The sequence below is a fragment of the Eretmochelys imbricata genome, chromosome 5 (assembly GCF_965152235.1).
Source record: "Eretmochelys imbricata isolate rEreImb1 chromosome 5, rEreImb1.hap1, whole genome shotgun sequence".
NCBI classification, from domain to species: Eukaryota; Metazoa; Chordata; order Testudines; family Cheloniidae; genus Eretmochelys; species Eretmochelys imbricata.
Genome location: NC_135576.1, coordinates 45,474,852 through 45,498,455, shown reverse-complemented (window position 1 = coordinate 45,498,455; position 23,604 = coordinate 45,474,852). Strand labels below are relative to the sequence as shown.

General features: G+C 39.2%; 1 protein-coding gene across 4 annotated transcripts in view; it reads left to right on the top strand.

The window, feature by feature from the left end:
- The window catches only part of SCAMP1 (secretory carrier membrane protein 1), a 131,155-nt gene extending 118,291 nt beyond the window's left edge, over window positions 1–12,864 (top strand). For all 4 annotated transcript variants that reach the window (XM_077817002.1, XM_077817001.1, XM_077817000.1 and 1 more), the window contains 2 exons: window positions 9,596–9,713; window positions 11,756–12,864. In XM_077817002.1, the coding sequence (XP_077673128.1) occupies window positions 9,596–9,713; window positions 11,756–11,920 (283 nt within the window). In that variant the 3' untranslated portion in view covers window positions 11,921–12,864. The remainder of the gene's footprint in view (window positions 1–9,595; window positions 9,714–11,755) is intronic.
- Window positions 12,865–23,604: the final 10,740 nt, after the last annotated feature.

Genomic DNA, 23,604 nt, shown 5'->3' with positions numbered 1-23,604 from the left:
ACAGCACTGCTACCAACTTCCTTGCTGCAGAAATTGCGGGTTGTCTGCCACTCTCCCAGTTTGGCAAGATCTCTGAAGTGGTAAGCTCCCTTTGTTTTGACAACATTATACACATTTTTTCCCCAATACCAAATAGTCACAGTCACAGCCTGTTAATGTGTGTATAAGAAGAAGTATGTTGCAGAAGTGAGGAGTGTGTGTATCATAAAGAGCTTGCACAGGTATGATATGATGCTATTCAGTTGCACTGGTAATGATGTCTTTTTCAGTCCACATGTTATCTGTGTGTTCCATTAAGGACCAAAACATCTGCATTAGGTGACCTAATTCTTATGGTTCCTTTGACACCAAGAGACGCAAAAGCCATATTGGCACATACAGCAGCATCCTTGTGTCCACTTCCTCTTGAGTACTGTACATGTCTTGAGCTTCTTCAACACCTATACTGGTGATGAACTTTGCTACTTCACCTGTGAAGAAGCCTCCAGCGAGGAGGAGTGTTTGGGGTGTGCTGCTACAATCTCAGGTTTATTTTGAACCATACAGTCACAGAGGAATTTTTCCATGGAGGCACAGGGTGTCCACCGATCACCTGGTATTTCTTGCATCCAACCTTAGGTCCTGTCCGGTGCTTTCTTTCTTCAGTTTTCACAGTGTTACTGTTGTGATATCGGTCAGACTTCGATGACAAAATTAGCTTTGTCAAATCCTTTTAGGACCTGCCTCAAGTCCAATTTATTGAATGTGTGGAATTTGATTTCAGCCATCTGTCTAATGTACACTGTGGTTTCTTTGCTCTTACCTTATGGAATATTTCGTCTTGAGCTCCCAGTTGATGCTTTAGTTCAGCTTTGTCTGTTCTTCTCATTGTTCCGTCAGGATGGAAGAGGGGCTTAAGCACAGGTTCTAAGAACAGTTGACATTGAAACATCAACTCATCACCTTGCTAAGGACGGCTCAGCGGAAACCAGTTTCTAGGCTGGTAGCTTCTGTCATTGTCTCTCCCTTGCTGACATAAATTTGGTCCTCTTGGACATGTTAGCAAATGTTTTGATGCCAGGTTTCTTGACTATGCTGAGGAAGCTATGTGTCCCCCATCAGAATCAAGTACACCTCTCACAAATTCCTCTATTTGTTCTTCAGCCACATCTACTATTTTCGTAGAGACTCTTGTACATCTGATGTTACATGAAGTCCAGTAGATATGTTGATAAGCACCTCTGAATGAGATTCAAGATCAGATGGATTTGTTATATTGTTGATGGCATGGTTGGTAAGAACTGTAATATGCTTTTCATCCCTCTTCAGTGTAGAGGCAAGGACTTGTTTGTGCATTTTGTCTTCGCTTCTTTTTTTTTTTTAGGCCACTTCTTTCTCTCTCAGCTTTTGCATATTCTGCTCCTGGGGGTATTCTGCGCTACTGTGCAATGCAGAATTTTGCAGAGATAAATGTTTTTTGTGCATAATTTTTCCTTTCCCCCACAGAAATGGGCTGCAGTGCTGCTGGCTGCCACTAGGGGTCGCCAGACCCAGTACAGCCCAGCTCGCATGTAGAAGACACTGCGGGGGGGGGAGCGGGAGAGAGTGGAGTTCCTAGCAGCTGTAGTTCACCGCACACCCTGAGGGAAGGAGACAGTGGTGCGCAAGAAACTGTGTCCAAGCCTGGGACCCAGTATCAGGCTGTTTCTCTTTCTGGATCCCTGGGCAGTAGGGGGAGGGGTATCCGGGGCCTGGGGGTGTGTGGCACAGCTGGGAGGGAGGGGAAGGATTTCTTGAGTTGCGGGGGGAACAGCTGGGTTCTGGGAGAGAGGGAGCCGGTGTCTGGGCTGGGAGGGGGCCATGGCTGGGTTCAGGGAGAGAGAGGAGCTGGTGTCTGGCCACCCCGGCTGGGCTCTGGGGTAGTGATGGGGCAGAGAAACAGGAAGTGGGTTGTCATAGGGATTTCCTTAACTCTCTATTCCTGGGGGGAATTTTTGTGTCTGTATTGTTAAAGACATACTTGCTGACAGTTAATTTGATATAAAGTACCAAAATAATTGAAACTTCCATGATTATGTAGTGTTGTTTTGACAAAACTTTCAGAATTTTGCAGAATTTTTATTTTTTTGGTGCAGAATTCCCCCAGGAGTAATGTTCATAATATGAATGTTTGTCATCTCTAATATTCATACCTACCTATGTATAAGTCTCACTGAATTAAAAAGCTAGTTTCTAGAGTATTTCAAAGTGTACTATATGGATAGGGAATTACAAATGAAAACATTCTAACAAGCATATGAGACACTGCATTCTGTGTTCAAAGCTTACAAATGGAGAAGCGTTAGGTTAGGGATTCACATGAATTTATATCTACTCATGATGCATTACAAACTGTGGGCACTCAGCCTACTCCTGCATAACCTTCAGTGTGAGATGTGATTGATCTACTCGGCAAATTTCAATTGAAAGTATAGAAAGTTAACAACACTTTAACAATTATATATGGGAGGTGAAAATATTTCATGTTAGTGTATTGCAAAATGTTGATTTTTGTCACATGCTAAACAACTTAATCATGTCTAGAAAAAATATTGCCCATGCAAAACTGATAAAAATACATTGTCGTTTGGTAGCTTTCATCAATAAATACCACACCTTCAATAAGGTGTTGAAATTAACTTAAACAGTAAAAACTAGTCATCGTGTTGCAGTGTTTCTGGAACTGTGCAAAAAATGACACTCATTTTTTAGTAGCATTGTTTCACCTTGTTTGCAGGCTTACGGCACCATGAGACAGCTCCTCATCATACCTCATCTAAATGTACATTAAAAAAGCTTGCAAATGATGTATAATGTGGGTGTGTGTAGGATGGGTACATTAAACTCCTTAAAGATGTCCCTTTTTGGAGAATTGCCGTGTCTATTTGTGATTTGGTACAATCAGGTCTACATGGATCCTTTAAATGCCTTCCTCAAACTACTTGACTGTCCTTCTACCTTTTGAATCAGGATTAAAGATCAAGTCCATGTGTTGTAATTCACCATGAGCTAGCTGAAGGTAGACCGGGGGACCTCTGCAGCCACCTGTTGGCATGTTCATGAGAAGCATGATACTTTTGAGACCCCTAGTTAAAAAGCCACCCTCTGGCATGGGATAATGTGGTTCTGACAAAGCCAATAAAAGCTCCTTTGGAGCCATCTGTAAGCTTAGTTTTCCTTAACGGAAAGCTATTTTCCCCGTGGCCCTGACTTCACTTGCAACTCATGTGGGTTTTGTTGTTTCTGAGCTTCAGGTTCTAGTAATTGTTGCACCTGAGACAAGTTTTTAAAGGGGTTAGGTGGTTTTCGGAATTAGCATTGATTCCTTTGCACAGATACGAAAACATTTTGACCTAATTGCATTTATTGTCATATTAATATTCTTCCTATTCCTGCATACCGCCACAAACTCAATATTAAACGGGCATTAAATTGGTTATTTAATTGTAACCTAAGTACAAATGTTCAATTCTTTTGACACTGCATTTATGAAAAGGGCCATATTTAAATGGCTGTCTGATTGCATTTCATATAGCTGTGATCTGGCAGATCTTCAGTTCGTTCATGTCACTGCTCCTACTTGTTCAAACAAAGCAGTTTTTGGTGCAAATTTCAAGGCAGACAAAACATGATTTGCTTAAATTTAGATTATAGGGAGAAATCCTTATTCATTCTTTGTGCTACAGAATCTGAGGTTTGTTTTCTTTTAAGACGTCTCTTTTTAAATTTTTTTTGTTTTGTTTTTTGGAGGAAACATTCTTGAGGTTCTGTTGGTGGATGTAGTTTTTTCCTCTTTTTCTGTGGATGTATTTTATATCTCTTACCTTCCCCTCCCCACATAGTTTAACCCTCCACTTTCACCTTTCCGTGTTCTGGTAATTGGTCTACTTTTGTACAGTGTTGCAGTGTTTTAGCATTGTTGTTATAAGAGATTCCTAAGTGTGAGATTCCTGTAAAGACAGGATAGTTAGAAAAGGGGAAATAAAGTTTGGGTGGTACTATATTTAGCTGGCATGCTCTATTGTGGGAAATTTTCATTTTTTTGTTTAAAAATTTTTGTTGTTGTTTATCATTGACTGTATACATCACCAAAAACATGCTGGGCTCTGTATATATATATATTGTTTCAATTTAAAAACTACTCTGAAAGAATGTTAACGTTGCAGAGTCAACCACTTCAGAGTTAGGAAATGCTGAAGTTAAGGTTGAAGATAGTTTGCTGAAGTTCCCAAAAAATAGTGTCAGTACCTGCACCACTTTTAATATAGATGAAAATCAACATTGTGAAAACCAGTTGAGACAATAATGCCAAACTCAGCACTGAAAAAAGGCACAGAGCAAAGACACATACCTACACACACATATGTCCACAGACACACTCAAATGCATATATTTTTAGCAGATCAGTGCTACTCAAGGTTGTTTGGGTGTGACAATGGTTAATTCTTCTCTGTTTGCCAGTGTTCGTGTGAGATTAATCCATTTCCTACTGTTTCTATATTTGAGGCTGAGTTTTTTTCCTCTTTGGAAGTGTAAGCATTTATAACAACTTGTATATATAATATGTTACTTTTTTTGTTTGCCATTGAAGTTCTTTTAGCAGTGTGTCACTAACAGTATGGATTTGATCATCTCATTATATATATTCTTAACCAGGAGACCTGCAAGTTTTTTCACAGTGTTGAGATTTTTTTTCAAGATAATTTTGGCTGGGGCTGGAGCCAATCTTGCAATGAAGTAAGAAGCTCCAACCCGCTAGTGAATTTAAGTCCTCTGATTGGCTGTCTGCCCCACTTTCCCACCTCCTGGGGCAGAATAATCAATCAACTGCTACCGAGTTCTCTCCCCCTCCCTCCCCCCAAGCCATTTTCACTGGGCGGGGGGTGGGGGTGCTAAAGAGCCCAGCATCTCAGAGTGGCACCACTCCTTCTTTCCTTCCTGTGAGCATCCTGTGCAATGATTTCTCTGCTCCTCCCCTCTGTCTCCGTGAAGCACCTTACCTAGGAAGGGGCAAAGAGCTTCTAGAGCTGCCCCACCTCCTAAGCCTGGAAAAGGTTGAGAAGAGTGAAGAGAACCAAGAGGCGCAGAGAGGAGGCTGGGGATGCAGAACTGATGAGGATGGGGCTAGGGTGCTCCACTGAAGAGGTTTCTTCAGTAGGAACAAAGTTAGCTTGCCCAATAAATTTGGGGAACTGGGCAACACTAATTGTCACACACACAGAGGATATAGGAAGGGGGAGTTAAAAAATCAAGGCAGACGCCCCCCTTTCCAAAAAAAAAACAACAAAACAAAATTTTTTTTTTTTTAATTCATATGATTTTTTTGGCCCAAACTATATTGTGGTGGGGTTTTTGTTTAAGTCTGAATCATTATTTTTGGTCTCTTGAGGTTGATAATACTATAGTATACAGAAGGCAGAATTAATGTTGTATGGATATGACCTTAGTGACTGTGGTTGATTAAGGTTGATTTGCTTGTTAGGGGAATGGACAGCATGTGCTTGTGAGTGTCTGTGGGGTGTATATTTATGATAAGGTGACATGTAGGTATGTAGGTGCACTCTTTATTTCCTGACTTTTGTGATTTTGAGTTTTGCATTATATTGTCCATTACCTGGTTTTCGCTGTTCATAAAAAAAAGTCTACAATTGAGATTGCAGAGACCGATGTTGACTTTAGTTTCAAATTACTTTGTTTTACCATAAGATTATCCAGTTTATTTTGGTGAGAAATTCTTTTTCACTTCAGTGATGCTATCTCTAATGTAGTGGTTGCATGTGAATGAGACAGCCCCTTGAAAAGCTCTCCCCTGTGCTCCATGTTTTTCAGTAGGAGTGAAGCCACAGACTGCCATGAGTTACGGTGGCTGCCATTTCCTTAAAACCTTAGCAAGTGAAAGGGAGGCTGCTCTTGGAAAAGATACTCTCTTTCAGTGAATGCAATGGAATTAAAGCAATGCTGCCCTCAATGAGGATGACCACCCTAAGGGCTCAGTAGTTAAGAAGAAAGGCAGGAAACTGTCAGACAGGGGCTTGTTGACATTACCAGCATTTTCATCAATCCTTTGTTTCTTTAGTTATACTGCTGCAAACTAGTTTAATGCTATTCAGTAAAATAATCTGGTGTGTTTTTTTTAAACATTTTATTGATCAGAGAATAGATAAACAGTTGTTTATGTGAATTTATATTTCACCATTCTTCATTAAGAGTTTAAAAAAAAGTAACATCCTGTCTAAAAATCTGAAAAGTTTTTTTTAGTCTTAAGACCTCATCTACACTACAAAATTATGTCAACATAAGCTGCCTTGCACTGACCTAGTTGTGCATGTTTCTACACTTAAATTTTTCTCCCACCGATGTAAGTTCTCCATTATGCTGATATAGTAACACTACCTCCACGTGCAGTGTTGAGTCATGATCAATGTACTGAGGTTGATGCAGCAGAGATGTAGACAACACATTACTTGTGTCGACTCCACCAGTCCTCTAGCAGCTTTCCCACAATGCTCAACACTGACTGCTCTGGTAACAATTGTGAACTCCAGGCAGCTGTACCCATTGGGATATTTTTCTCACTGAGATCGTCTTGGGAGTAAACAACACCATTTCCCCTTCAATCTACCAAAAGCACATTAAACTGTAATTTTGTACCTGCTGAGATGGTACTCGAATCTTTCTTTGGTGCTGTCCAGATGGCTGGTGTATTACTTCATGAGCCAGAAGAGTAAAGGGTAGGTGGGGTCCTTGGGATCACTGTTGGCATTTCTATATCACCAGTGGTAGTCCGCCGGTTGGGAAAGAAAGTCCTTGCTTGTAGCTCTCTGAACAGTCCTGTGTTCTTAAAGATGCAAACATCATGCACCTTCTCTGACCAGCCAACACTGATGTCAGTGAAGTGTCCAAGGTTATCCACCAGCGCTTGTGTAACCACAGAAAAATAGCCCTTTCTGTTGATGTACTTTGTGGCAAGGGGGTCTGGTGTCAAAATAGGGATATGTGCGTTGCTATCATGCCACCGCAGTTTGGAAATCTCATTGCTACAAATCCATCTTTTATGTCCTGCATGTTGGTGATAGTTACAGTCCTGTGCAGCAGGAGATGATTAATGGCCCTGCACACTTGCATGACTATGGCCCCCACAGTGGATTTTCCAACTCCAAAATGATTTACCACGGACAGGTAGCAATCATAGAATATCAGGGTTGGTAGGGACCTCAGGAGGTCATCTAGTCCAACCCCCTGCTCAAAGCAGGACCAATCCCCAACTAAATCATCCCAGCCAGGGTTTTTTCAAGCCTGACCTTAAAAACTTCTAAGGAAGGAGATTCTACCACCTCCCTAGGTAACGCATTCCAGTGTTTCACCACCCTCCTAGTGAAAAAGTTTTTCCTAATATCCAACCTAAACCTCCCCCACTGCAACTTGAGACCTTTACTCCTTGTTCTGTCATCTGCTACCACTGAGAACGGTCTAGATCCATCCTCTTTCAGGTAGTTGAAAGCAGCTATCAAATCCCCCTCATTCTTCTCTTCTGCAGACTAAACAATCCCAGTTCCCTCAGCCTCTCCTCATAAGTCATGTGTTCCGGTCCCCTAATCATTTTTGTTGCCCTCCACTGGACGTTTTCCAATTTTTCCACAGCCTTCTTGTGGTGTGGGACCCAAAACTGGACACAGTACTCCAGATGAGGCCTCACCAATGTCGAATAGAGGGGAACGATCACGTCCCTCGATCTGCTGGCAGTGCCCCTACTTATACATCCCAAAATGCCATTGGCCTTCTTGGCAACAAGGGCACACTGTTGACTCATATCCAGCTTCTCGTCCACTGTAACCCCTCGGTCCTTTTCTGCAGAACTGCTGCCTAGCCATTTGGTCCCTAGTCTGTAGCGGTGCATTGGATTCTTCCGTCCTAAGTGCAGGACTCTGCGCTTGTCCTTGTTGAACCTCATCAGATTTCTTTTGGCCCAATCCTCGAATTTGTCTAGGTCCCTCTGTATCCTATCCCTACCCTCCAGTATCTACCTCTCCTCCCAGTTTAGTGTCATCTGCAAACTTGCTGAGGGTGCAATCCACACCATCCTCCAGATCATTTATGAAGATATTGAACAAAACCGGCCCGAGGACCAACCCTTTGGGCATTCCACTTGATACCGGCTGCCAACTAGACATGGAGCCATTGATCACTACCCGTTGAGCCTGACAGTCTAGCCAACTTTCTATCCACCTTATAGTCCATTCATCCACCCCATACTTCTTTAACTTGCTGGCAAGAATACTGTAGGAGACCATGTCAAAAGCTTTGCTAAAGTCAAGGAACAAAACGTCCACTGCTTTCCCCTCATCCACAGAGCCAGTTATCTCATCATAGAAGGCAATTAGATTAGTCAGGCATGACTTGCCCTTGGTGAATCTATGCTGACTGTTCCTGATCACTTTCCTCTCCTCTAAGTGCCTCAGAATTGATTCCTTGAGGGCCTGCTCCATGATTTTTCCAGGGACTGAGGTGAGGCTGACTGGCCTGTAGTTCCCAGGATCCTCCTCCTTCCCTTTTTTAAAGATGGGCACTACATTAGACTTTTTCCAGTCATCTAGCATTGCAAGTTTCCACAGCGTGATCACCACCTGCTTCTCCACCATCAGTGCAGCTCTCGTTCTGGTGTCCCCACACTGGACTGGTTGCGTGAGCTCAGTACACAGATCCAGGAGTGTGGCTTTGCGCATCCAGACATTCTGCAGTGGCTGCTCATCATCCCAAGCCTGTGTTATGATGCAGTCCCACCAGTCAGTGCCCATTTCTCAGGCCCAGAAGTGGCACTCCACCGTTTGCAGCTGTTCCATGAATGCCATGAACAATCTTTGAATTGGTTTGCTCTATGTCCCATAGCAGTCTGTCTTCCGGGAAATCGTCATGTTCCCCATAGCTCTTGTTGTGGCTCTGTAAATGCCAGAGGATCATGCAGCCTGTTCTTGTTGTGCTTGTGACAGTAGTGTAGAGCAGTGTAGGCTCCATGCTACTGTCGGTGATGGCGGACAGTGACAAGTTCCACGTGGGTTTGTGGGATTTTTCAAAGTAGGCATGAAAATTATGGGATAGACATGGCATTATGGAGTGGAGAAAAGTGCATGATGGGAACTTGGCCCCAGAGTTCCAGTCAGTCCTGCATGACACTCTTCTGTTTGCCCCCCCACATCCATTGCCAAAAGTTCCCAAAAGACATTGTGCTGGACAGTGGTGAGTTGCACACTGGAAGATCTACCCCTGCTGCTCCGCACTGTGTATCGACACAAGCACTCCTGGTGAGTATGCATGCGCACAACGATATACTAACTGCGGCAGCTTTATGCAGATGTAACTTACATTGGCAAAAGTTTGTAGTGTAGACATGCCCTAGCTTTAAGACTACATAATTTAGGAACTGAACTTCTAAATTACTTTATAAAGCTGACCACGTTTACATTTTATAATTTTCATTACTTTTCTCAAGTCAGAACAGAACCAGAAGGTTACAAAGGTTTCTTTAAAAGGAAATATATATAGTGCACCACTGTAATAAAGTTTGTCATTGTTTTCTTAGTGGCTGGATTTCATCTCTGACTGGGCTTAACGAGAGTATTCCTGTTGGCATTATGATGATAATCATAACAGCACTTTTCACAGCATCTGCTGTCATCTCACTAGTCATGTTTAAAAAGGTAAGTTGCTTTGTTTTTACTATTTCACACTTCCACTTACTCCACTGTTCCCTGATCTAGATTTTAATTTTCTGCTTTAGGGAAGTCCTCTCCTGCATCTTCACAGTTGATTGATTTAGGTGATATTCCTATAGATCTCTTCGTGCTTTGCTTTACCTGTACTGACTGCATTTCTGTAATATCTTTTTGCTTGTATTTCCACAGAGACAAAAGATAGTGTGTGTGTGTGTGTGTGTGTGTGTGTATTGTGTAAAACAAAGACACTATTTAGTCTGTGCAAACTGAAATTATCAGGGGGGGATTTGAGTGTGGGGATAGTAAAGACAGGAAGTGGTGGAGAGAGAAGAGACTGTGACAAAACCTGCCCCAGTGGAAGGACAGGACACACTGCACTGAGGTGCCAGGCACTCTGGTTGTAATTTTGCAACATGGGGTGACTAATCAGACTATTAAATAAGTGGCCTGATTTTCAGATGTGCTGAGTAATTTTCATCTGTTCTTGAAGCCGTATCCCTTTGGAAGTCAGTAGGAGCTGCAGGTGCTCTGCACCCTTGAAAATCAGGCCACCTTTATTTAGCATCCTAGCTTTAGGCACCCACATTTGAAAAATTGCATTCTCAGATACTCTAGTGATAAGTGCTATAAAAATTCCTAAGAAAGATGCACTGTAGAAATATTTCCTAGATCAGGATATAGTTCGTAGAACCCAGTTCCTTCTTGTTTGCCTTCTATACAGAAGGCATAAACTTAGACACACAAAATACCCAAATAAGATATGTGGTGTTCAGATGCATACAGGGGTGACCTCTCTGTTATCATTCTAGTTTTCCTACCTTATCTTTAAGGGATGGTCATCTTTTGGGGATTTCAGCCATCCTTAAAGGATTCTGTCCTGCTGGTATTTGGGAAGAAGTTCAGAGGTGGCATGGCAGAGAGAAAGATCGAGTGGTTATCTTCTTCCCTTCCAAGAGCATAACCCATTTCTGTGCTATAACTTTTTAAAATGAGTTTCCCTTTCTCCTATCCTGCTGTTCCTCATGGCACTGATCTGTCACACTCAGTTCTCTCCCACACACAGTTGGGTTCCTCAGGAATACATGATTATCTGGACATGAGCTAATTACATCTTTATTGATATGGAATAACATTTATGAGAGAAGCCAAATTAGATGGAACTTAAACCTTCATAAGCTTCACTGAAGGAAAGATGATGTTCCCTCTGTCTTCATATCTAATAGGGAATCAACAGGAGGAGGGATGGTGTTTTATAGTAACTGGAGGAATACTTAACTGATTTAGGGTGAGCGGCTGCAAATGTGGATTGGAAGGAAGAGGGAAGGTGTTGACAAGGTCAGAGCATGGATGAGACTGATTCCTTAAGCAACTCCAGGCTAGAAACATGGGCTAGAGCCAGGTCCTATTTTTTTTTATATAGATAGCTGGTTTCTGAGCAGTAGAAAAAAACGTTTTGCCAGTATTACCTGGGGAAGCTCAGGGGATAAATTTTTCCCCATTGCTCTCACTGCATCTCTTGGGAAGCACTCCTCTTCCATGTCAAAAGCTCCTTTCCTTCAAACAGTCAGTATGAAGTCATCTTAACCCAACTAAGCAATTTGCCTCATGCTGCCAAACCTGCTACCACAGCAGACTAAAGTATACTTTCCATAAAGAGCATTTCTTCTTCTTTTCTTTTAAAGTGTTTAATTTTGATTGTCACTTAATGTCGAATGTTGCACTAGGTGGTTTTCTGTATTGATATATTTCCATTTTTTAATTGTTTAGGATTTTACTATTTTAATGCCAATTAAAAGGCACATAGGTGTAAAACATCAACAAATGTTTGCTGTTGATGCTGGGGACTAAAGTTCACCTGTTTGATTATCCTCCATACAGCTGCAAGCAGGCAACAGAATCAAATTTCCCCATCACTCTATTCATTTAATTTGTCTAACGACTTTTGATGTGGCACCTACAAATATAGATAAAAAGTGTTATGATCGTTCCATTAACTTTTGTTTCTATCCTCTCCCTTCCTGTCTTAGGTGCACGGCTTATATCGCACAACCGGTGCTAGTTTTGAGAAAGCTCAGCAAGAGTTTGCAACTGGTGTGATGTCCAACAAAACTGTACAAACAGCTGCAGCAAATGCAGCATCTACAGCAGCAACTAGTGCAGCTCAAAATGCTTTCAAGGGTAACCAAATTTAGTGAAATACAAAAATCACTACAGTTCTCTTTGACTATACTTTATTTTCCATCTTATTAATTCTATTCCTAAAGACTTGCGTTCAAAATACACACAGCATGTATGTCTCTCCTTCAGCTGTGCATGGGCTAAAACAGGAAAAAAATTCTTGTTTTATTCCTTTATACGTTTATTTATCAAAACAAAAAAACCCACAGCCAACCTTCTTTGCCCTCTTTAAAAAGTTAAGTACACTCTAGATATATAATTCTCCATATTTTCTGGAGGAGCAATATTTTGGTGGAAACTTCAGCAATGGATCTGAAATTGATATGGTACTTTCTGTGATCAGTTAAATGTATTTACAGGGTTTTTTTTAGTATTTCACTCTGGAATCTTTTTTTGTTTTAACTTAAGGAAAGCACTTTGGAGCAGTTATTTTTGTTCCTGAGAACCTGTTTCCCTGTTTCTACTGTAAGAAGTAGACTGATAGTTTGAGACTTAGATTTGGCTACTGCTATGGCAGTTTAAGCAGCTGATGGACAGATATAAGTATGGTAGATAATGTAAATTTTTTTTTTAGGGCAGTAGGTTTTTTTATATAAATCTACAAGTTTGCATGAATAGTGCTGAGAGATTTGGCCATGCTGAATTAGTGTTTTGGTCCAGGATTTATCTGTACCACTTATGATTATAGTGTTGGTTTGTATCCGTTTTCATGGCATACTTTCTTCTAAATCAGAAATGGCTATTGCATAGACATTCTCGCTGCCAGAATGTGTAATGCCATGTACAGTTAAGAGAAGTTAACTGATGGTTTTGATCAAAGAGCTAAATGATTATATTTGTTATTTTTAATTTCAGTTTTATGTCTGAAAAACACATTCTGTTATCGGAAAAATTGTCAACCTTTAGAATAGTTCCATAACCAGCTGTTTGCCCCCTTTTAAATGCAGTGAAATTTTTGTGTGGGGGGGGGGGTGTGGGAGGGATTTTTGGATTTTTCTTTTTTTTCCAGTGTCAGTTAGTGTTTACCAGTGGTACTAAATCTATAGCTTGGTCAGTCACTCTATTTACTGCTTGTCCAAAAATCTGAATTTTTTTACAGGAATATTTTCTCTAATCAAACTTTTTAAACTGTGGCACACATACTTGAATTCTTTTTAACGCACCTCAGCCTTCATGTGTGATTTGATTCAAGCTGAATAATGAAAGATTCTTAACTATTTTGAGTTGGAAAAGTGAAATATTTTTTATTTCCATTAAGAGAGAATACAATTAAATACATTCACATTGTTGAAATGAATGTCTTTCTAATAGATTAAACTGATGCTGTGATGCACCGTGATTCATGCTGGAACTTAGCATAGTAATTTTCCAAATCCTAATCAGCTCTTGCTTCAAAATCATGTTGCTGTCTATTTAAGGCCATTTGAAATTCCTAGGTAGGTTGGTTGATTGAATGATAATATATGTAGCACTTTGGACTAAGTTTAAAATCGTAAAATGCCAGTTTCAGAAAGTGAGATCACTAAGGACCTGATCCCCAAATCTTACCTAAATGCTTTCACTGAAATCAGTGTGACTGCTCATATGAATAAGGGTTTGCAAGATTGAACCTTAAAATTTTAAAGGCCTAGTGTATACTAGGACATTTGGTTGGTATAACTGTTGCTCGGGTGTGAAAAATCCACATCCTTGAGTGATGCAGTGAAACGGACCTAATTTCCTAGTATAGACAGTGCTAGGTCAATGGGTGAATTCTCCTGTCAGCCTAGCTGCTGCCTTTTGGAGAGATGGAGTGCGTATGCTGACAGGATAACCTTTCCTGAAGCAGTGCAGCTGCAGCATTTTGAGTGTAGACAAGCCCAGAGAGGGCCTCATGTCCTGAATGTGGCTTGGTTTTGATAGAGGAATTCTCACTTCAATTTATGGATATTGTAAAATAAGACCATTTTTAAAAATACCCGTTGTCAACTTAATACCTTGAGAAGCGTAGCACTTGCATATGTAAGTCCCTGTAAATAAATTACAAGTACAACTTAAATTTGTAATTTAACTTCTCGAAATCCCATTTTAGTAGTAAAGATAAATATGGTAAAAACATATTATATGATGATCTATACTGAAGTTGTTGTTCATAATTATATTGTCTCCAGATAGAATTCTCTTCACTATGAAGTAAACAATGCAATTGAAATAACAGTAACAGGGACATTCTAAAGCTTTTCCCCAGCACTTTTTGAAAGTCAGTAGAGGAGGTTTAATTTTTTTAAAAATTTGTTTGATCTTTAATGTTCCATTTGAACTTTTATTTTACAGTTTGCGTTGTGATCTGCTAACACGTTTCAGGCCTCTCTAGATCCAAGTCCTACTTTAGTGAGTCATCTTAACCAAATATAAAAATTGTACCAAGGACTTCCTTTAAGGGTGGATCTTTAGCCTGAATTAAGCTTTTTTCTTTCTCTCATGGGGTATGAGGGACACCATCCTCACAGTTAAATTTATTGTCATACTGTAGAATAGTAGATTACCAGCATGTGATATTATTAAAAAGCAACTTGAAACTGACAGGCATGTGCCTAGTTACATTCTTACAGAATATAATACATATGGTTGTTTCATTTTTACCATGTTTACCTCTGCACTCAAAAATGCATGATGGTACAAAATTAATATATATGAATATTTGATCCAAAGGAAAAATATTCTCATTTTAGATTTGAGAACTGAAGGCTGATGTTCGTTAAAATATTTTTACTTAACAGGTATTGGTCTATCAGTTAACACAATATGCACCCCACTTAATTTGTCATTTTGTTGTATTGTGGCAAATTTGGTTGAAAGTATGAAGTTTAAACACTGGAATATCAATAGTCAGTGATCTGTAATTTAGGATTTGGATTTATTTATCCGAGGGATGTTTGTATATTTTGTAAATTACTAACAATGCTCTGCCATCCTGGTGAATGTCATGGTTCTGTAGAAACACACTCATTCTGTCCCACTGCTGTTGCATGTCTGAGTAGGTCACAAGTTTTGTATATTTATTGTATTAACACAAGGTTATAGAATAAAAATACTGTTTGCTCAGAATAGTTTTAAACATAGGGATTTTTTTTAAAGGTCAGGTAAACATGCAGGAAGGCTGCTCTGTATAAAAATGTCACTTGGTTTTTACAATCTGTATATAAATTCTGTAATCTGCTGAAATGGGAAAGTAAGCTGTCCACTATCAGAATAACAAATTAGTCTGACTAGACTTGGGCTACTAAAATAGCATGAAGGAAAACTTCAGCAGCGCTTGCAGCACTTTGTACACGTGCTATACATTGAAAGTTTAAAAACAAACCAAATCTCTCTCTCAAAAAAAGGTGTTTTGTCAGTACGTAATGAAACTACAAGTATTAAACCTTACCTAGGATTTTACTGGAAGTAAAATGAAACTTCTGAAAATAATATTGGTTTTGCTACTGTTTATTTTTCTGTTTTCTGATTGACGCTTCTGTATCAATATTTTGTTCTGCTATTTCTGTTCTAGTGTTACGGTATAACATTGCTGTCTACTGCAGTTTCATATAATTAGTATGTCGAGTATGTTACTGGATTTATTACCCTCTTATATTAAGGGTTTGTAAACAGCTAACTTGACAGTTGATGTAGACCATTGTACTGTAATAGTGTTTTGCAAATGCACAGTACAGTGATTCTCTTGTTCTGATATGTAGCCAGTATTTTTTCTAGGCAGTTTTCCAATCAGAAGTGACTTGTTCAAGACAGTTGCACATCTAACAGTAGTGAAATTATCTATCACCAATTTTCCCTGTTTTCCTCTTCCTTTGTTACTCTGTATTTAGACGTTTTGGCAGCAGATTAACTTCTTGAAAGGGGCACATTCAACTCTAAAAAGTTTTGGGTATACTATACAACAAGTAATATTTAAAATGGCTAAAATAAAAAGCAAAAAAAACCCACTTTTGTGTATAGTCAGTTATGATATAGCTGCACTTCCTTGCTCATCATTAGAATGATTACGTAACTGTCATGCATTGCTCCTGAGGAGATTGTATGCTCCCCAGGCTCTGCCCATGGAGGCTTACCAGGAAAAAAATGGCAGCAGAAAGGCAGAGAATTGGGGAGGGGAAAGAAAGGTGAGCACTCTCTAAGACCCTTAGAAACAAATATCAGCAGGGAGGCAGAAAAACACCTACAAAACTTTACATGGTGTCAAGTATCAGGGGGGTAGCTGTGTTAGTTTGTATCCACAAAAACGAGGAGTCTGGTGGCACCTTTAAAGGCTAATTGAATTTTTTGGGCATAAGCTTTCATGGGTAAAAACCCACTTCTTCAGATGCATGGTTTACATGGTTTGACTTTTTAAAAAATTGTAAGGGATGTTTTGTCAGGAAACCTAGAGTTTCAGAAATAAATACAGATGGACAGTTTCCCTTTAAAGCTATATCCTCCTTGGGAAAGAATTTTATGGCTATATTCAGTGTCGTCTTTTCCTAGGAAACCATGTAAAAACACACATTCTCTCTGCCTGTGTCTGTCTGTCAGTAAAGAGGCATTAGCTGTAACATTTTTTTCTGGAGAGAGGCAGAAACAACCAGATTTTTAACTGCACATTATCTATGTGTGTAGGCTAGATTTGCAAATGGCACACTGTATTTGCCTCCATTTTTATTTTTTGTTTGAAAATTTTCTTAGTACATCTGTCAGCTCAGTGATTGCTGTGGTTGAGCACTATGGTGGTGAAATAAAACATGGTTTCAGTTATCAATCAGGTTTGTTTTCCTATTGTTAGATCTAATTCTTCCTAGGATTTTGCTCATCTTTGTAGCAGTTAAAGGGTGATTTTTAAAAAAAAGTTAAGCCTTCATTCAGTTTTCATTATTATAAATGCTGTTCAGAAGAATAAGGTCAAAATAATTCCATACTATTTGTTTATTGCTGGCAATCATGTGGACATGTATTCTTGTTGGAAATGTTTAACTGTCTGCTTTAAAAAAATAGTAGTCAATTCTCAAAACATTTATTGGGGCTGGGGGGCTCTGTCTTATGGGAGCCTAATATGTGTTTTACTCTTCAGTGTACCAGTCCTAGCTGGCTTGGTAAGGTGAACAGAAAACATTCCACTCACAAATCAAGCACCGGGCAGAATGGAACAGATATAATTGAGATACATCTGTCGAATGTTTCCCTCCAACAAGTAAAGAAGAAAATTAAATAAATAAAACATAATTAGCTTTTGTGAGGGTTTCTGCTTTGGAGAAAAATGAGATGGATTTACAAAGGAAACAGTACATATCTTTTACTTCAGGAGTAGGATAATAGCTTAGCTATGTATTGGCACTAAAATGGAAATCACGACACATTTCTGAGAAATATTTGAAGTCTAGGGAAGAATAGCTCTGCAAGCATTCAATTTTGTTCCAAAATAAAACTGTTTCTGAGGCCAGTTCTTAACAGAAGCATAGACAGTTACTAGCTAAAACTTTTTCACATTTTCATTAGTCATACAGTATGTCCTCAGGTAATGACTGGGTATGGTAAAGTGTTTATTGTACTACCTTAACCTTGTTACTGTATGTTATAACACCACCTCTTGAAGCAAAAGCAAGGAATTCATGTACATGACAGGGCAAGAGAGGTTTCTGTATGTTTGTGCTGGCTTCTGCCTATGGGCTGTCTGTGCATAATAATGTTTCAGTTAGTTAAGGAAACTTTCACATCCTGAATTGGGAAATAAGATGCAAATTTTTGATATTGAAGTTGGATATTGTGCTAGGAAAAAGGTGCTGGAGCGACTGACCATCGAGCCCACTGCTAGAACAGAGTTGGACTATAGCTTCTGTACTGTCTTAGCTTAAGGGCACAAGGCCAACACATTGGTGTCTGTCCCTAGGCTGCAGGGAGCACTTCTCTGGATTAGAGGGTTTTACTGCCAGAGCTGGGTGGACAGAGATTGATCACCATAACTGATATGCCGGCTCAGAACACTTTAGGCATCTGTGAATTTGCCATGGTTGCTCTTGGAATCCTCGGAGTCTGGCAGTTGCAAAGTGTGAATTTTGAGCCTTGCTGCAGAAGCTGCTAAGAAGGTATATAAATAAAATTGACACCAGCCTAGTGAAGTGAAGATGAATTACCTGTGCATTGGCCAGCTTGTCAGACACACTTTACCTGCAGTTGTGGTTCTTGGCCCATCCCTTGGGTGCTGGCAGTGCAATTGGGAACTTTTTATAGTATTGGTGAAGGGCTGTTAGCTCCATGGCATGTCTCTTTGATGTTTCTCAGGGAAGAATTAGACAATGGGGGGTAATGTATGATTCTTTGTTCAAAATAGAAGGAAGAGGTGTTACATCTTTTCATTTCAGTTACATGTTCTGGAATTGGCTGGGTTGATATGGCTTTCTCTCTTCTCTGCTACCCTTCCCAGCCAGGCCAACTAAATTTCCATCTCATTACTGTCTTTGAGTATTGCTAAAGGTGGCTAATGGCCATGCATTTATAGCATGGATTTTGTCACTTTTCTGTTAGGTGAAGTTCACTCTGGGACCATCACTCTGAAGGCACAAGTATTCAAGGAACAGCTTCCACATGCAGTATGAAAGGTTTTTTTAAACTTACTTTGCCATGTAGATACCATCATCTTCAAAACCCTTCTCCCCCTGTAAAGTCTCATGCAGGTTTTTAATATTTTTAAAAAGCAAGGGGTTTGCAGTTGCTCTTAGGTGCAGATAGATGAATAGGCAGAACATAGATGAGCCTCTTTAAAGGTATATAATGAAGTTCCACTTGTCCAATAGGTGGAATGAGACAGCCACCAGTGTGTGTTTAACTCTTCTTACCTGTGGAGCCTCAATTGTGCACTCAAATATATAATGAAATCTTATATTAGTACCAACCTTTTTAGGGAGTTTTGGGCTCTTAGGTTAGAGTTATATACTACCTCTTTTGAAAAACGTATTAGTTTTATTTACATACATCAAGCCCTTGTACAGTTTTAGTACAGTCAGCAGATGAAATACTTTAAGGAGACAGGTTGTTGTTTCGTTTCTCAAATTAACATAAAAAGGAAGAAGCCGTAGCTCTGGTTACTGATATCCCTTAACATCTCTAAAGCGGTGAAGCAGTAGCTCATAGGGGATTCTGCTGAGTTGGGAACTATCTTGCTATCAGTTCTGGGTTCTTCATTTGGAAATAGCATGGGGTTCTAAGGAGCTAAACCCCATGCTTGAGTCCTGTCCTGTAACAGAATTAGAAATGTTTACCTTTTCAGCCAGTTCTGGCTTTTCAAGTAAAATAACTGGACCCCACTGCTTTAAAATAGCACAAGGTAGTGCAATTAAAAACCTTTACACTGTCACCTAAGTGTTTGTGTCAGAAAACTCTTAACAGGTGGAGTGAGTAAGCCTGGGTTCTGTTGCCAGTTCTAACCATTTCCCTACTTCTAAAATGCACATGCTACTTACCCTCCTTTTATAAAGTGCTTTGAAGTCTATGGATAAGAAATAAGTGCTTTAGTATCATAGTATTTAAAAGCCACTACACACACAATTGGTCAGTGTTTCACATGCCTTGAAACCTACTTTTCTTACTCTTCCCACCCCAAAAGAGAAACCATGGTAGTTTTACCTTGCAGATACATTAGTTGTTAAAGCTATATTTAATTATAAAAATCACTTTTAATTCAACTTGTATAAAAGATTGCTACAATTTAAGATCAGCTGTTTAGTGATCAATATGTAAGTGGTAAAATACAGTGTCACAATCACTGCAAAATCTCTAATGTAAATTTTCTAAGTATAAATCCCTTAATGTATGCACCTTGATCAGCCTTAAAATAGTGAAGCATGTTCAAACTAAGATAGGCCAGAGCTGTGGTAATAAGAATTTAGTTTACAAACTCCACTATAAGTCAGCTTTAGATAATAAAAACAGATATTACTGGGTACCTAGTCAGTGAGATAGCTCAGTGGTTTGAGCATTGGCCTGCTAAACCCAGGATTGTGAGTTCAATCCTTGAGGGGGCCATTTAGGGACCCGGGGGAAAAATTGGGGATTGGTCCTGCTTTGAGCAGGGGGTTGGACTAGATGACTTCCTGAGGTCCCTTCCAACCCAGATATTCTATGATACAGTGCTGAAAAACATTACACAAAGCACTGGTCACTCAACAGCAGTACCACAAACAAACAATGGATAGGTGATTAACCACAGCCTACATTCCTATTCAGTTTTTGCAGCATATACAGTTACTGCCCAGTTGTTTGGTGGGGCACTGCCTTCACCACAGAGCCAGTGATGACTCCTGCTGTAGCAGGCTTCCCCCACCATTGGCTTTAAAGAAAATTTGACTTCTGCATTTAAAACTGGGAAATTCTGGCATTGAATACTAATACAAAATTTAAATGATCTATTTGAAATTCCCCAGACCAAGAGGTGCCTAAGTAAGTGTTCGTTAGGCAAAAAGATGGTACTAGAGAACCAGACTGTAGCTATTAGCAATGTTGATGCAGTGCCTAGTAGTCTATAGAGCACATGGAGAGACATTATCAAGCAGTGCTGAGCTTTTCAACTCCTAGGTGTTAATTACAGTGCAGGTGTGCAGCTTCACAGTTGGAATTTAAGGCTATAAATAAATCAGGCCTGGATTACCCAGATGTGAGTATTTCAAATGAATCTAGAAAAGAAATTTTAGATAAACCTTTAAACTACAATCAATGGTATCCTATTTCCTCTAGCATTACTCTCAAGTAGCAATAAGTTTGTCCAAAAACAAAATTCCAACCACTCTTCACTTGGCAGTCCCTTTTTAAAGCATATCACATTTTAAAAAAAAACCCACTTATATTATTGCACATCTCACACAAATTTGTGTATATATATTTAAATATGCTATACTCCAAAAATAACTATGGCACTTTACAGAATATATGTTTACAAAGGTGATCAAACCACAGATGTTTAAAGAATATTTCTATCTTTAAAAAAATTTACAAAGTTAGTATGTTACAATTTTGAGGGAGTTAGACAGCTTTTTTTTTTTTTTTTTTTAAAGATGCCACATCAAACAGTCCTTGCACTTAAGCACTACATGTACATTAAGAAGCAGTTATGCTATATGGCCCATCATGAAACTAATTAAACATGCCTGAAGCTGACAAAAGAAAAATGATTTTCACAGAATGTCTTGGGAAGGCCACTGTTCTGGTGGAACTAAAATTCAGGAACAGCAGCCATCAAACTTAGAGTTTTAAAATGTGACCCACTCATTAAGAACATCTGTATGTAATAATAAAGCCATCTTATCACTTATTATCCTACCATGTCTTCCATCTATGCCAGTCACTGAGTATGACCTGTTGAGTTGATTAGATCAGTTTGATGTTATACTAGTACAATAATAGAAGCTGGTCCACTTCCCTTACAAATTCAGAAAAACACATGCAAAATAAATATTTTATGCACAGTACTATAAAACCCAACATTAATATTTTCAGTACTGTAAAGACTTAACATAGTTATGGCCTAATAATACATTGTTCACTGCTTTTTTTTTAATTCACACAATACATGGGGCAGGCATGGTCCAAACCAGTTCAGTTAAGCATTGCATGACACCTTTGAAAACCGTAATCTGTCATTGATTAATATAGTACTTGGATTTTTAACGTATTTGTGACACTATATTATTAAGAGTGTCATGATTTGGTGGCATTGATTATTTTTAACAGCATACTATCTTCCTTAAGAAAAACAAATTACAACATTAAAAATATATATATAATTTATCTTCACCCCAATTCCATGTGTTGTTCACAGCACTTCAGACTCCCTTTAGTTAAAAGTTCTGTATCACAGCTGTTTTAGTGCCCCAGCTTGTATTGTGCACATTCCAATGGGTGGGGGGGCTCCAAAGTAGTAGCAGCTGTGAACAAGCAATAACCTTGGTAGAAGGTTCTTACAAGGTTTTTTTTAATAGGATTCATCCACATACAAATAATATGGTTGAAAATTTGGAGGTGTGCTTCATAAGGTATACTTTGTATGTACAAGGAAATATATTTCAAAGGCGCACAGTTTCAAATAAGACATTATGATGCCGTGGCTACAGTTTTGCTCTAACTCACCAATTTTTGCAAGTGGTTATAATTTGTTTAAAAGGAAATCTTGCTCTATGCAGACACTTGGCATAAATGGTTCCAGCCCATAACTTTATTTTATTATGTTAAATATTTAAAAGAAAAGCGAGTTACCCGTTTTAAAATCTTGTCTAAGAGTGCAGTGGGATTGGGAGCGGGGGAAAACACAGGTTTCTCAAGTGTGAATTCTGGATTAACAAGAGGAAAGGCCGGGTTCTCACAATTCAGTGGTGAAAAAGAAAATTAAATATTACCAAGGGGAAGTTTTGCCCTGTGGCTAGCATAACGCTTTCCACATCATTCTGCCCTGACATCGGGAATGTGCACAGGAGAACAGAGGTGTCAGCAGCACTTCTAAATAGGAGTCTTGGATTTGTATTTACAGAGAAGCAGGGACTCTGGCACTCCAGCACATTGATTATGGATCACTACTACAACCTATCAATTTAATGGGTCCAAAGTAACATGTCTGGTTTATCAGGAACAGACCAGAACAAAATTATTCCACTTCAAAAAGTAAATTAATTGATTTAACTTATTAGAGGCAGCATCATTAGCAGCTGGAGTTTACAAACTACCCATTTATTAAAAAGGTAACAACATTGTCTTTTTAAACCTTTATAGTTGAAGCCTGGGCACTCACTAGAATCTCACACAGATCAATAATTTCTAAAGAACTGTTCCTGGGAAGGAGACTTCCACAGGAGCGGATAAAGAGTTCAAAAAGCATAGGGACCATATGTGCTCCAAAGAAACCTTTTACATTTAATGGTATAACAATGGTAAGACTGTGCATGGTTAATGCAAGTTGCATTTCCCTCAGCTCTAGGTCAGGAAAGATGCCGCAAAAATAAGAACACAAAACCTTCATGTTTCTATACAAATTTGGTGTTCTTGACAACAAATCAGTCTTGTAATCCGGAGGCTACTCATTCTGTCTGCAGAAGTTATTTGATTTTTAACATTACAGAAAAATGGATAAACTTGCAGACACCTTTTTAACAATAGGCTCAGCAGCCTTCAGTGCCTAATAGTATTTTACCACCACCATGAAATAACTATTCACTTGATATTTGATTGGAAATTTTAAAACAGTTTATCTATTTTGTGCTCATGTATCCCCAAGGCAGTACAGTATTCTTTCTTCTAATATGCTCTCAGAATAATTCTAGTAACTGGAGAAACAACACAAGTATTATGACTGAACTGAACGCATTTTGGAAAGGAATGTCACTCGTGGCAAGCCATATTTCTGCTTCTGCTGATTGTGCTGGAAATGGGTCCATACCAAATGTGGTTAAAAAGAGTGGGAAAAGGTTTTCCCACAAACATTTAGAATTTGGCATTGTCTCCTGCAGAGTGAACGTCTGTTACAGACTAAACTGGCTCTAAGACACTGGTCTGTGGACTGGGAATGAGGTTTCTTTTGGCAAACAGAACTATTGTAATTGTAAACCCAACATACAGTTCATATTTTTACTGAAGAGTGTCAACACTTGTTGGCATTCACAAAATAACCCTGTCAGTTGTGCTGCTGAGAGAATATAGTGTTTTTCCT